Here is a 14,956-nt window from a genome sequence, read left to right as displayed (position 1 = left end):
TAAAAAAGGTTGAAAATTGAGGGTTTTTTTAGCTCTAGTTCCAGAAATAAATTTCTACTATGAAATGCTCCACTGACATTTATTGATTTAGAAAATGTTCAAGTCATTTTTAAGCCTGGTAACAAGTCAACCAGCTACACAGTATTCATAACTATAAACATTTGAATTCTGTACAAATAAAAAAATTAGGGAAAAAAAAGCAAAAGGAATAAGACAATGTTCAGTGAGTGAAGGAAGTACACATCCCATGATTCCACCTAAATTAGAGCCAAAGATAACTTTTCAACAAATGATACTCTCGTGCACTCCTTTCAAAAGATACTAACCTTCTTTCTGCTTTTACCTTTCATTAGCCTATTTATAAAGTTGCACCAATAAACCGGGTGAGGACCAGAATTAGCCTGCTCAACCTTGACTGGTGACTAGTCCTCTCCTATATTGATAATTTAATTGCTGATCCTAAAGGAACACCTGCAATTCATCTGATGCATCTTCATCCTGCCTCATGTGCACCATGCAGGAAAACAGCTCTGGAGTGCACAGCACATAGAGAATATTTTTTCACTAAAAAGATGATAAACTGCCAATGTTTTATTACAAACAGAAAATTGAACATCCATGAAAGACAAAGAGAAAAAAAAATCTTTTTTGTCAATTACTGTTCAGATTTTTTTGCACATTATTTTCTTTTTTGCCTTTATTCTGACAGCTGAAGAGAGGTACGAAATATGGGAAGAGAGAATGGGGGAAGACATGAACCAAACAGTGCTGAGACCGGGAATTGGTCCTACAACCAGTGTGTCACAGACTATAGTCTCTGTATACGCCTGCTGAACGCCTGCTCTACTACTCAAGCTCAACAGGTGCCCCAATTACAGCTCTTTTAAAGAAAAAAAATCGCTATCAGCAGGTCAGACTGGGATAAAAGAAATCAGAAATCACCCAGTGGAATTAGAATTAGTGCATTTCTAATTGTTTATGAAGTTAATGATCACAGGGCTTTTTCCCAGAGATCATCTGCATGCCGGACTTTTTTGGCCTATGATGACCTCCAAAGACACACATTGCCAACAACAGCCAACAGCCACATTTGGAGACAGCACTTGACACGTTAGGATTGTAAGTAGTACAATTCTTTTCCCAGAACTCAAATAATCCATGTTTTGGGTTTAGACAAGGCTGGCATCTTACGGTTATCATACAGAGCTGTCCCATTGTTTTACGCTCAGGTGGCCCATACTAGTCTACCTTACGGCTAATTATCAAACCTGCTACTGAGAAAATGAGTGAGAATTTTAACTTACAGAATCACATTGTTGAACTCAATTATCAGTGATGCTGACTTACGACCAGTTGGCTCCTTTGGGGCTAAACATGGGTCTGACGCTCCACCCTGAGCCAAACATGTTGAGCGACTTAGAGAAGCAGTCGTTGTAAATGATGCCGGTGTACATGGAGAAAATTCCCATCAGCAGGATGATGTAGCGACCAGCAAACACCATGTTGAACATCTGCAAGGACACACAATTTATAAAATGTTACAGGTTTGTTTTTACATCTGTAAATGTGTACTGGTACATTGTTTATACCGTTCTTTACCTCGTTGTCAGTCTTCTGAGCAAGGAGACGACTCTCTCGGATGACCAGGTAGAGGGCAGCACAGGTCATCAGCAGGCCGTGACCCATGTCGCCAAACATCACAGCAAACAGGAAGGGGAAAGTAATGATGGTGTATGGTGCTGCAATAAACAACAATGGGGAGTTAAGCAGCAAAATCAGACAATCCACCCACTCACACAGCTTTCAAGCCATGAATAAATTCCACAGAAAGAGTCTGAGATAAGCAGACCAGTAAATCACCTGGATTAATTTCCCGGTAGTTCCCAATGCCATAGGCGTCAACGATGTTTTGGAAGCCTGATGTGAACTTGTTGGTCTTGTTGAAGGTTGGAGGAGTCTGCTTGGTCTGCATCCTGTTGAGGATGGATGGCACCGTGGAGCCGCTTCTCTCCTGTCAAATAAAAACACAACATTTGTTACCCATATGTAGAGTAACTGTATCATTGTATTCTTCAAAAAAGTCATCAATAATAGTTCAATACTCACTGAGAAACATTACAGCCAGTAAAGATGTGATAGGTGTAATGTAAATAAAAATAGAAAAAAAACAAAGGATGAACAAGCTCACCGTCCCCCTGCGCAGAGCAAACTGGATGGAGTCCAAGTCTGAGACGGGACACCAAACCTCAGCGATCAGACACTTCTGTGTGACGTCAATGTTGCAGAGGTTGAGTGTGTGGTAGATGGCCTTCATCTTCCTCACCTTGATGAACCACACTCGCATTGTCTTTGAGGCGGCCTGCAGCACCCGCTGACGGTGGTCCTCGGTTTGATTCAGGACCTACAAGTGGCATAAAGTCATTATTTTAATTCAATAAGAATTTTTTCTTGTCATCTTCCTTTAAAAAGTGTTATTTTTTTGACTGCGGTCATGGCTATCATGGCTGAACACATATACTATGCAGGTTTTGTTGGGTAAACATGTCAGCACATGTGATTAATGGATAGATCATGCTGTACTGGCTCACATGCCATGCCATGTTTATCCACAAAACCTGCTTTTCTTTGTAAACCTGGGTAAAATACTCTATTGTAGCAGTGTAATTCATTACATCTGGTTGGCAGGCTCAGACTCCAGCAGACCTCTCAAGCAGAACCAGAGCTTTTTTTCCAGGCTTAATAAGGGCAAACCTTAGGGAACCACAACACTATGAGCCTGCACAAAGGTCTTTCACTGATAAGAACTACAGGCTGCCTCCAGTATTCGGGCTATTGTAATGTGATTGGGAATAAAATATGGCACGGACAAGTCAGGCTGAACACTGACTTCCTGTTGTGCAAAGTTTCTGATGTATTTTTTTATTGACCAACGTTGTAACAAAGAGTACAAAGGCCCTTTGAGATATCAAAAACAAATCTGCACTGCTTGTAGCAGGTTGAGGCCAGATTTTTTATTAAGCAGCTGAAAATTCCAAAAACAAAATCTAAATAAAGTATGAGCTTAAGGAAAATAAATCAATTGTTTATTTGGTGACTTTTCAAACAAATATGAGTAGACTAGTGAATTGTTTGTAAGCAGGGCTGGACTGGTGATCTGGTATATGGGGCATTTTTTCGCGGTGGGTCAACACAATTTGGGGCCAATAGTTTTTTTAAAGTAATAACTAACTTCTTACATACTTCTGAGATCATTGGGTGAATGTCTTTTATATGCACCAGAAGCTGAAAACTAAGGGGGGCAGAGCATTTTCCAGCTCCCCCCAAAAATTTAAAATGCAACCAACAAATCTGTTTTAGACTGGGTGCAGGTGACCTGATTCACTGCATACTGAGGACATATATTCAAATTAAGCATGCTAATGGTACTGAATTTTATGTTAAAGCCAAACCAACAAGGAGTCAGACATATTTGGTTGCTCAGTTAAGAACAGGACTCTTTCCTCTGGCTCTTGAAGTTGGCAGGTTTAAAAACATACTAGAGGAATAGAGAACGTGTGAACTTTGTGATCTAGGAGAAATTGAGAATAAATCTCATTTTCTTTTATATTGTTCTTTCTAATATGAGTTAAGATCATCTCTTATAAATGAAATGTTTGTAATATTTGAAACATTATGGAACGCTGATGACAGGATAGCATGGTAGTTTATATTCAATGTTTTTAAGTTGGCTTCTTTTGTAGCAAAAGCCTGGAAAACACATCAGGATGGTTTGTTTCATTAGTATCATTTAACCGAGCATCTAATTTTGGTTTCTGGTATTTTTGTATTAATATTGCTGTCCCTTTTCTTGGCTGGGAATATTGTTTATGCATGAAAAATAATCAAATCAAATCAATCAATAATGTATAACTGAGATAAGAAAATTAAAAACAGATGCATTTTGTAAAAAATAGCTAAGTTTCTCCACAGACTTGCTAAACTGAGCTTTTGCTTTAAAAAGCATTAACTAAAGGTGTCATATTCTCTATAACACATGCTAACGATGTGGAAAAAGAAAGCACCACAGCAACTGTATTTTGGAGAATAACCAGCATTTCAACCTACTGTATTCATCAGGGCAATCAACCACTTGCAAACATATTTTTCCGATCAGGACATACATGTCTCCTAAAACACGGAAAACGTGGCTCTCTGTTTATCATTCTCCTAGTTGAGCCATGCACATCTTTCCAGCTTAAAGATGTGCATGGCTCAAGATGAAAACAGGAGAACCTTCTATTCTTTAGAGTCACAGCACATGAGACGTGCATATCAGGTGCATGAGATAAAGCACTTACACAGGCAGACCGAAAGCCCTGACTTATTATCCTGCAAGCCAAAAAGAAGCTGATACACAGTCCTCAGGCATCCAGACTGAAGCATCTAAGTAACAGGTTTAACTCAACTGAATGACTACTTAAACAAATGTGGAAACACAAAAGGGGCATTTTTTTTATCCTTGTGTCATACAAGAAGAGGGGAGGGCTTAGGAATGGAGGAACAAAGAAAATATACATGTATAAGCAGTTAAGTTACTTCCATATTCATTCATTAAAAAAAAAAAACAACAAACCATCTGGAGATCATCAATTCGGCTGTTGACTCCAGCCAACATTTCCTTCCTCTCCTGTGGGGTCTCTGGGCATGGGTAGAGGGAGGCACGGAACCTGGAAATAAACAGTAAACATTATTTCAAACATAAAGTACCTTCTCTTTCTGTTTCTTTTGTGAGAAAAGGTCACCACAGTGTTTCAATTTAGAACACTCGGATGAGATAAGCAGGGTGAAATTAATTCATGCAGTTAATTATTTGATGAGTGATGATTTGTGACACCGACCCCTCACAGATCTTCTTCACCCTGTTCTTCAGCTGGTCACCTTGGAAGAAGATAATGAACACTGATTTGTGGACCTGGTCTCCCTGTTTCAAAGAAAATGAAGTGTTACAAAACTCAAAAACTTACATTATCTTCTCCAACATATAAAGTTAGTTTGTTTCCTGACCGTGGTGGGGTCCTCCAGAGGGTCCTCGATTTCGGCCTTCCTTAAGAAGACATTACCGCGACACACCCTCCACAGCATCCTCTCAAAGGTTGGAATCCTCTCCCTGCTGATCACTCCAGCTACAAACCTGTACAGACAGAGTACAAACATGAGCCCAGACAAAATCACAAAAACAAAACAACAAAGACTCTGAGGAGTCAGCCACCTGAGTGATTTTAAAGGTTTAAAGTTCTGACAAATATCCAACTATACCAAATTTTAATGCTTACTTTTACATGTATTTGACCTTTGTCAACAGCTTAGCTGACTTGGATGGTAAAGGCTGCTTTGTAAAGAGTCAGTAATAACTAATCCCATGCATATGCATGATGCCCACTGAGGCTGATGGAATCACTTGGACTAAAGTGTCTTGCCCATGGACACATCAACATGTGAGTGTAGGAGCAGGGGACTGAACCCACGACTTTCTGTGCTTTTTGTTCATAATACCTCTTTAAAGAAAATTTCTAATCTTTTTGTGGCATTTATGTGATGGTAACAAAAAAACAACAGAGACAGTTGATATTACGACACATAGAGCTGAATTTTTTACTTTTAATTTTTGTGTGTGTTTGTGATTCATAAAGCAATGTAATACCAAGTAGGTTCTACTTAAGTTCATGACATGCACAAAGAAAATGATGCATTTAGAAAGTATTCAGACCCTCTTCACTTTTTCCAACCTGATGCTCGGATTGTTTAAATTAATATTCATTCTCAATCATCTGCAGTCATTATTCCATACAAGGCGAAAACAGGATTTCAGAAAATCTGCAAATTTATGAAAAGAAAAAATCAAAATATCACATTAGCACAAGTATTCAGACCCTTTGCTGGGGTCATAAAGGAAGCATGTTTGACAGCACTTACAGCTTTGAGTCATTTTTAATATGATGCAACAAGCTTTGCACACCTGGACTGGGGGATTTTTTGCCATTCTTCTTTGCAAATCCTCTGAAGCTTCACAGAGTTGTTCCTAAGCCACTCCTATGTTGTCTTGGCTGTGTGCTTAGGGTCATTGTCATGTTAGTGAATCTTTGGACCTGTCTGAGGTCCTGAGCACTGCAGAACAGGTTTTCATTGAGGATATCACTGTACTTGGCTCCATTCAGCTTTCCCTCAACCCTGACCAGACTCTCAGTCCCTGCTGATGAAAAACACCCCACAGCATGATGCTGCCACCACCATGCTTAACTGTTGGGGTGGTATTGGGCAGGTGATAAGCGGTGCCTGGTTTCCTCCATACATAATGTTTAGAGCTGAGGCCAAACAGTTCAATCTTGGTTTCATCAGACAAGGGAATCCTGTTTCTCACAGTCTGAGGGTCCTTCTGGTGCTTTTTTTTGCAAACTCCAATCACGTTTTCATGTGTTTTGCTCTGAGGAGAGGCTTACGTCTAACATCCCTGCTGTAAAGCCGAGATCAATGGAGATCAATGGCCACAGTGATGGTTGTCCTTGAACTTTGTACCATCCCCACACAGGATCTCAGGTAACCAAGCCCCCCCCCCAGTCGCTCAATTTGGTGGGATGACCAACTTTTGGAAGAGTCCTGGTTGTTTCAAACTTCTTCCATATGAGAAATTGTTCTGTAGCCTTTCCCAGATCAGTACCTTTCAACAATCCTGTCTCTAAACTCTGCAGGCAGTTCCTTTGACCTAATAGCTTGGTTTTGCTCTGGTACGTGTTGTCATCTGTAAGGTCTTCTGTAGGGATGTATGTGACCAATCAAGCTGGGGAGGAACTGGGCTAAATTTCAAGTGCCTTTTACAAAAATTTCTAAAATTCTATTTTCACCTTGTCATGGTGGGGTACTGAGTGAAGATTAGTTAGAAAAATCGACAACTGAATACTTTCTGCATTGATTCTGGGGGTTTTACTTATTTCACTACTCTACAAATGTCTATGACCCAGAAAACAAATCTGGTTTGCATGACTCTTAGTTATTGTCTTACTGTTAGAAGAGTTAAAGTCAGTCATGCAACAGTCACAACAACAGTTTGACTCCACATGCCTTTTGTTAATGAGATCCTACTGACATCAAAGCATGCTTAATGTGTGGTTGATATTTCAGAATTTGCTGAAACTTCTGGGAAACAAGTTTCAAAGAACATGATGCAATGTTCAAGACCTACCCCAGTCTAAGAGGGGCCCCGCGACCTCCCTCACTCCCCTCCATCAGAGCTGATGACTCCTCCAGCAGGTTAGGATCCTCCATCTGTCCGAGAAATCAGAGACTTCTGTTACTTCATTTACAGAAATAGAACAATTATCCATTGTAATTTTCGGAGTTTCTGTGTACGTCTGAGGGTCCAAAACAAGCAAACCTCATCAAAGAACTGCTGTGTTCGTCTGAGGATGTGTTTGAGCTCTGTCAGCTCAAGGAAATTCTTTTTCAGGGCTTCCTGGTTTGTGTTGATCTCCTTCAGTTCATTCTCCAGCTTCTCAAAGGTTGCCTGTCAATCACAAACATCAGACACATTTACGGTTATAGATTTATTTCTGAGACTGCATCAACTTTTGATTTAGCAATACTTTGACGTGAAGCCAACATCTGATCTTAAATATAGAATGGAGGGAATTTCCAATTTCTTGGCTAGACATGAATAGCACTTCAAAGCTTGGTATGATACAGACTTATACAGTCAGGGAAGTGTTTCAAATTCCTTTAAGTGGCTGATGATAATTAATAATGACTGCAGATTGATTACCTCCAGATCGATCATGTCCCTGGGAAAGGGCACCTCTGGATTCTCTCCAGTGTCCACAGTTGGGATGTTTGCTTTCTTGATCTCCTTTTCCACAAACCCTGTTTCAAAGAGAGGATACGTTATTGAAAAACATATTAGGCTAAGTAGTTATCAAGATGAGATTAAATAAAAAATATGATTACTGTCATATAATTAACCATGCACTGAAAAAAAAAACTGAAATCAATAGCCAAAGCTGACGTGATTAAGGGGAGGAAGTGTGTCATGGCAGAGTCTTTCTATTGTTACTCACTCAGTTTCCTGTCCATCTCTTCACATCTCCGCACTTCATTCACAAACTTGCGTTGAAACACATTTACATCTGGGTTCAGCTGTGGACAAAAAAAGCTTTTTAACAAATGATTGAGGAAATTTTCCTGAACGAAGAGAAACTGACAGCCAAGGAAATGAACACAAAACTTTCAGTGATAATTTAATATTACGTTTACAAATAAAGCTGTGAATCAGTGAAAAATTTTCATGATTAATCACATTAGAGGTTTAGGTTCGATGTGTTAATGATACTGATACTGATTGCCATTTTCATGATAAAAACAAACTTGATCTTGCTTTGCACTTCCTGTATTTTACTCAGTAGCTTCCTGCTTCTCAGTAACATGAGCGCAGGTATCCTTTTCTCTTCCGTGAGTCGCTGTTATTATCTTTCACTGTATTCTAAACTATAACTTACATGGCTAAGCCTTTAAATAAATTTGCAAATTGAAGAGCAAAAGTTATACAGTTGGTTTGTTTTAAAAGATATGCATTAAGACACTGGTTCCTAAGCTGGGGGCTCAATATCTTGAAGAGGGCTCTGGCTGCTCTGACGTTGTCAAAATCAGATGTGCGTATATTTCTTTTAAACCATGATTAGAGACATAATGTATGACGTGGTATTAGAACCTGCCAAAAGATAAAAAGGATATGTTAATTTTTTTGGAAAAAAGTCATTTTTGGGGGGGGAAATAGACATTTTTGAGATTATACAGTCAGAGATTTACAAGAAAACCATACTTAGTATTTCAGAGTTTAAAAAGTCATAAGTTAATAAGAAAATAATAGAAATTTCTAAGTGTAAAAGGCCACAAATTTTGACATAAACTCAGATATTTTTTTCATTTGTTGTAAATGTGCAATATTATAAAGTCGTACATTTTTTAGAAACCAAACTGAAAACAGCAGATGGATAGCCCCAGTTTAAAGAATAGGCACTTCTAACTCAAGAAAATAATGATAATAATTTTATGATTCCAAGCTGCAATCACAAGGACTTTCTAATTATTCAGTTCCAGTAAAAAGGTATCATTTCATTAGGTTTTATCAAAGAAAGTGGCAAAGAAAATGGCTTCAACTAGTATAATTTTCTTCTGCACAGTTGGGTATTAATACTCTATAAGCTCAAAAAATGCTAAGCTTTGGTTCATGTTAATATACAACTTTTTAAATCAAAATTAGAGTTTTTTTCTTGTAAATTTACGACTTGACAACGTTGCGTTTTTTTTACTCAAAAATTTGCAAATCCTCTTTTTAACTTTTTAGAGTGACCCTAATACACCATTGTAACAATGATTAATTTATACATAGATATTTTGGTAAGAACCTATCAAGTAAAAGGGCCCATTGTGTTGGGATTTTGTCAGTGAAATCAATTAAAATTGATGTTTCATTATTCAAGTGGGTCATAGGGGTGGCAATCCTTTTCTTAGATTTAAGTGGGGGGATTTCTAAGAAAAAAAAGCTAAGGATCACTGCATTAAGGCCTCAAGATTATATGTGCTATTGACAGCCTTTAACCTTTAACCTCTTACTTTTCTGATGACTTCTAAATGGACTTTAGATGACTTTCTAAATTTCTTAAACTGATTTTATTTTGTGACAGAGAAGCTCAAACATTCATACTCACATCTCTGAACTGGACCATGCCCAGTTCTCCCAGCTCACTGACGCAGCAGTAGGCCGCCTCAGACTGGAGAAAGAGTTGGGCGAGGGTCATCTCCTCGCTCCTAAAGAGTTCCCCCATGATGAGGACCAATGTCTGTCTCCACTTAAATGAAGAAACCCCACACCTAGGATAAGAGGGTAAAGTTTGAGGTTAGATGTTGAAATATCATCATCAAACTTCTTTACATGGTTGGAAAGTCAAGACTGAAAAAAATTGTTAATTATTCTTTTTGCCTCGAGAAAAGTTTTTTCCTCAAACCAAATCCCTCAACACCCTCACGAACGAGCTCATGAAATGAAGAGATAAGGTAGAATCAGAGATGAAAACACAAAAAAAACAAGTAAATAAACAGCAGATACCACCAATAAAATACACCAATATCTCCAATTAAAAGCCTCTGCTTTTGAGGAATCCTAGAACAACACAGACATGATCCAGCAGCATCTGATACAAGAAGTTCAGTGCTTCATCCTCCATCACCAGTAAGCAAATCAACAGAAGCATCCATCTTTGTACATAATTTAACTACCTCATAAGCAAAAATTATTAAAAAAAAGATTATTAAAAAAAAACACAATATGTTACATAAAACTATGCTTTTCTTGTAGGGTTAAATATTTTCTTTCTGTTTTGGCATGATTTAAAAGTTTTGTCACTAGCTTCAGCCACTCAGTATACTGGTTAGAGGAGAGCCATTTCCTAATAAGTGGAGATTTAAAACAGGTACTTAATTGAAGAGACTAAATCATTTGTCCTATAATGCATTAACTTCCCTCAGGAAATAGTAACTGTACACACAAGTTGGGACTGTTAAATTTTGCTTATGATTGATATTCTATTTTTGTGCTGCTACTGTGATTATAAGGCACAACCGTCTGTTCTACCTCATTTTGAAGATCCATATTTTTTTTACCATGTGTTCAACATCAATACAATCTCCACACCAAAAAGTTTAGAAGCTTTAAAAGAATGATACACCTTTATACATCTTTTGCCAAATGCTACCTTAAAGAGCACACTGTCTAAGTTACAAAATATGTTGCCACTATTTCAATGTCAAAACATTACAGAAGGATTTGTGTAGTTAGACAGTACGCAGGAGTTTGCTTTTTAATGCTGGTACTTACAACATTGTTGATTAAAGATAAGGACACAAACTGAGGTGTTTCCTTACAATATCTGTAAGGGTTAATGCCCAACAAGGTGTCCAGTTATCAGGGATTAATGGACGACGTGGAGGCCTGAACCATCTGACGGTTGCCTCCGCGAAGTCCATTAATTCCTGATAACTGGACACCTCGAAGGGCATCAACCCGCTTATACCACGGTCACTGGCCAACGAAAATGATTATTGAAACTACTAATTTGTAATTTCATAAATTTTGTGATCAAAATAGAAAGTTTTACTAAAACGACAATTTCTTTCCCCTAGCAATGCCTGAGGGCTTGACTAATAACTGGAATAGCCATTCCAATCCCATAACATTCTTAGGGAATGTAAACGTTATTCAGTACTCCAGTAAATAGGACGGGCCATGGATACGAAGTCACTACGGAACAAGAAAACTAGTCTGCTCAGTGCACTTTCTGAACAGATTTATCAATGAAAAGACATGAAGACGAGTGAGACTGAGAGTCATCTGTGGTCAGACTATAAATCTGTACGTTAACATGAACAGTCATCTGATAGAAAGCTTCGTTTTCGCAGACCAGCTGTTTGAATAAACAGCATAACTCCTCCTTCTGCACTATGAGGTCACAGACGTGAAACAGAGCTGTCCACGCCCTGCAGGTGCTGACTGTCCATCAGACACGTCAATATTTATCAGATATCATGCCGGTTTATCAGAAGCATTTTTGTTTTGCTCTACAAAGAAATCATGACTTCTTTTCTTTTGTTTATGTTATTTGAATCTTCTGACAATAGTTTATAGCAGTTAGAACAGGACGGAAGTGAGTTTTTTGCGACACTCACCTCTCAGAGTCAAGGTGAGCCTGGAGACAAGACGCACATCAGATAAGAGCGTCTTACATTACTGGTCTTAATCCTGGACTCTGTCATTTTATTTATGTCAATAAGTGACGGTTGATGCCAGTCCGCAGGCTCCTTAGGCTGGCAGTGCTGTACTCCCTGCTCAGAAAATATTACTGTCTCAGGTTGCTATAGTAACTCCCAGCGCAGTAATGGCAGTGTAAGGATTTTTGACCGGAACTACTTGTGAAGTTCAAACGGTGTCAGCGTATCAGAAACTAATGGACACCAATGGAATTTCCAGAGCCAATCAAAATCGAGTATTCACTATGACCATGGTATAAGCCATTATAAAATGGAAGGGGTCCCAGAGGTTCCAGACAGCGGTTAATGGTACAGGGGAGACTTTGGCCTACCAAAGTTTGGGAACAATTCAATTGGACAGTGTGCATGAGCTTGCCTGAAATTTTGACTAGAAAATTAGGGCTGAACGATTTTGGAAAATAATCCAATTGCGATTTTTTTCCCCCCCAATATTGCGATTGCGATTTGATATGCAATTGTTCCTTAATTTTCTTTAATTCCTAAACAAGGGCTGAATAATTCTTTAAAAGTATCTAATTCTGGTGATTTTGACTCGTATTGCAAATTGGATATAAAGTTTTGCATTAAGGGGTTTTTGTCATTCTCATATTAAGAGCACATAAATTATAGGATTTTTTGTAGACAATTCTAAAAAAAAATGATACTTGAATTATTGCATATGTCATGCATAACATCTCTGCTGCAAAAAAATAGTTTAAAACTGCGATTTTGACACAAATTTCAGGTCCTAGAAATATTGCACCTTCTGCGATTTGAAAACTGCAGCAGGACATTTTGCATTGAATCTAATTTTCGATTAATTGGCCAGCCCTATTGAAAATAAAAGAAACGCTATAATACTGATTGTAAGGAACTTATATTTGTGTAAGTGTATGTTTTATATTTACTAGCATCATATGAAAGATTAAAACTCTGACATGGTGACAACCCTACTTACTCAACAACAAGCTAAAGCTGGATGCGGAAGGGAATGGCGCCCATTGGACGAGGATGGACGAGCCCTTTAGACATCAGCTGATACGTACCGACGCCTAAATACGAATTTATCACCATTTCCGTGAGAGAAAATTAAGCTTTATTTCACTTTGTGTATTCCTTACTCTTAATTCGTCTTCTATTCTTAGCTAGTATTCCGAGCAGCAGGGCATCACTGATGCCGCAGCAGCATCCTCTTCTCTGCGGCTCTGCCCTTCACTCCTCAAGGACGCCATGATGCTGCTGGAGTCCGGCCTACAGCTCGGTGTGAGCATCTGTCACCGCCTCTCATACATCCAATAAGTCCTCTTTCATAAACAGGACATTGTTTGTGACATATGCGGACAAGTGCACTAATATTTAGACTTCATTTATAGATAGAAATATAAGGAAGAAAACCAAATATTTGACGACGCTTTAAATTTAACGTTTGCGACCGTTAGTCGTGACAGAAGCAGGTGGCGGTGTCATATTACCTCTCTCAAAACAAACACGTCAAATATATTAACCACAGGACTTGTCTCCTTTAAAAAATACACCATAAGAGACTGAAATAACGCTACTCAAATTCAAACATCACTGCTGACTCACCTGACAGACCAATATTCCTCCTTCTGTCAAACCTCCTCTGGATGCAGGATGCTGTGGTCCAGCAGAGCGGTGCGTCAAGCTGGAAATGCGTCACCGGAAATACACCCAGGAATGAGTGCCTTCACAATAAAATCCTCTTAGACGTACTGAACGATGTGTTGTCAGTGTTTTTCAAACAACAAGTTTGATAATAGTCCCAGTGCATGTCATAAACAAATATTTTATAAATAAAGTTCAATTCTGCCTTGAAATAGCCAAAATTATGTTAGCTGATTCGTAAGTGTTTTTTTGTTTTGGAAATCCGTACCGGAAGTCTGGTTAAAAGTCTTTGAATTTGATACGGATGATCCAGTATTTCAAGCTACGATATGGTGAATTGGCAGGAACATTACAAACACAATGGATGCTTTCATTCTTCAAAGGGAGTTAAAGGGCACACATAGGTCACAATTCTAAATATAGACCTACCTCATCTTCAGCCGTAGCATGCATGGAGTTTATTAAAGGCACGAAAAGGAAAAAAATGAGAATACAGATGTAGTAGATATCTTAACTAGCCTACTTTCCCCTTTATTGAACAGTTTCAACGTAAAATAACAGTTATCCATCATATTATAGGCTAATGCTTGCTTTAACAATATATAAACACATAAATTGCAAGATTATTCCAGGGAAAATGGATACAAAATAAAAAAGAAACTGGAATAAAGAGGGAGATAATAAATACATTTTTAGATTTATAAATATTAAGAGTAAAAAAACAAAATTCAACAACATGCCACAATAATTTATGTATTGTTATCTCTTAATTATTCTTAATTTTAAAGGCTTCTTATTAGTAGTTATTCCAGATACAGATTCAGAGATTTTTGGGTTCAGTGAAAACCAAATTATCATTAAAAAAACAACATTTGGAGCTCTTTAACATCATGAATATGACATTTCCCAATACTGCAGATAAGTTTAAGTGTACAGGTATCAGTAGGCTGAAATAGTAAATACTGTGTCTCACTCTGTTTTTGAATATGGCTTTTTGAGGCCATATAGCCAATAAATATACAAATAGGGACAAAATTGTTAGCCCCCCCATGAAAATGTCAGTTTTTCCAAAGAATTTCTCGAGTGCTGTTAGACAGAGCAAGGAATTTACATCACATCTTTTGGAAGCTAGCATAATTTTTCCTTGGACACAGAAACAAAATTATTTTCCAAAACATACCAGTGTCTAAATTATTAGCCCCCCCTCATGCTAATGGTCAGTTGTGTCTCCTTTGTTGCTGGATAACAGCCTGCAGTCATTTGTTGTTGTTTTCAGCTAGTCTCAGACACGTCTACTGAGGAATCCCAGTCCATTCTTCTTTGGCAAAGCTCTCAAGCTCCTCCAGATTTGATGATCTTTTGGCGGGGACTTTGGTTTTCAGTTCACCCCACAGATGTTCAATGGGATTCCAAGTCAGTTTGTGCAGGCCAGTCAGTTCAATCAGGAGAGACAAAAGAAGCGTGATCATTCGCTTATTTTACAAAGAAAAAATTTATAATA

The 14,956-nt window shown here is 38.2% G+C and overlaps 1 protein-coding gene across 4 annotated transcripts in view; it reads right to left on the bottom strand.

Moving 5' to 3' along the window:
* LOC121528803 (V-type proton ATPase 116 kDa subunit a1-like) overlaps positions 1-13,515 on the bottom strand; it is a 45,399-nt gene extending 31,884 nt beyond the window's left edge. For all 4 annotated transcript variants that reach the window (XM_041816410.1, XM_041816411.1, XM_041816412.1 and 1 more), the window contains exons 1-13: positions 13,417-13,515; positions 9,735-9,897; positions 8,085-8,163; positions 7,793-7,890; positions 7,409-7,537; positions 7,217-7,299; positions 5,044-5,170; positions 4,878-4,960; positions 4,613-4,706; positions 2,189-2,401; positions 1,861-2,011; positions 1,600-1,739; positions 1,348-1,511 (exon numbers count right to left, since the gene is read on the bottom strand). In XM_041816410.1, coding sequence (XP_041672344.1) covers positions 1,348-1,511; positions 1,600-1,739; positions 1,861-2,011; positions 2,189-2,401; positions 4,613-4,706; positions 4,878-4,960; positions 5,044-5,170; positions 7,217-7,299; positions 7,409-7,537; positions 7,793-7,890; positions 8,085-8,163; positions 9,735-9,851 — 1,478 coding nt within the window. In that variant the 5' untranslated portion in view covers positions 9,852-9,897; positions 13,417-13,515. The remainder of the gene's footprint in view (positions 1-1,347; positions 1,512-1,599; positions 1,740-1,860; positions 2,012-2,188; positions 2,402-4,612; positions 4,707-4,877; positions 4,961-5,043; positions 5,171-7,216; positions 7,300-7,408; positions 7,538-7,792; positions 7,891-8,084; positions 8,164-9,734; positions 9,898-13,416) is intronic.
* Positions 13,516-14,956: the final 1,441 nt, after the last annotated feature.

Source organism: Cheilinus undulatus, linkage group 20 (genome assembly GCF_018320785.1).
Source record: "Cheilinus undulatus linkage group 20, ASM1832078v1, whole genome shotgun sequence".
NCBI classification, from domain to species: Eukaryota; Metazoa; Chordata; class Actinopteri; order Labriformes; family Labridae; genus Cheilinus; species Cheilinus undulatus.
This window is presented reverse-complemented; position numbering and strand designations above follow the sequence as displayed.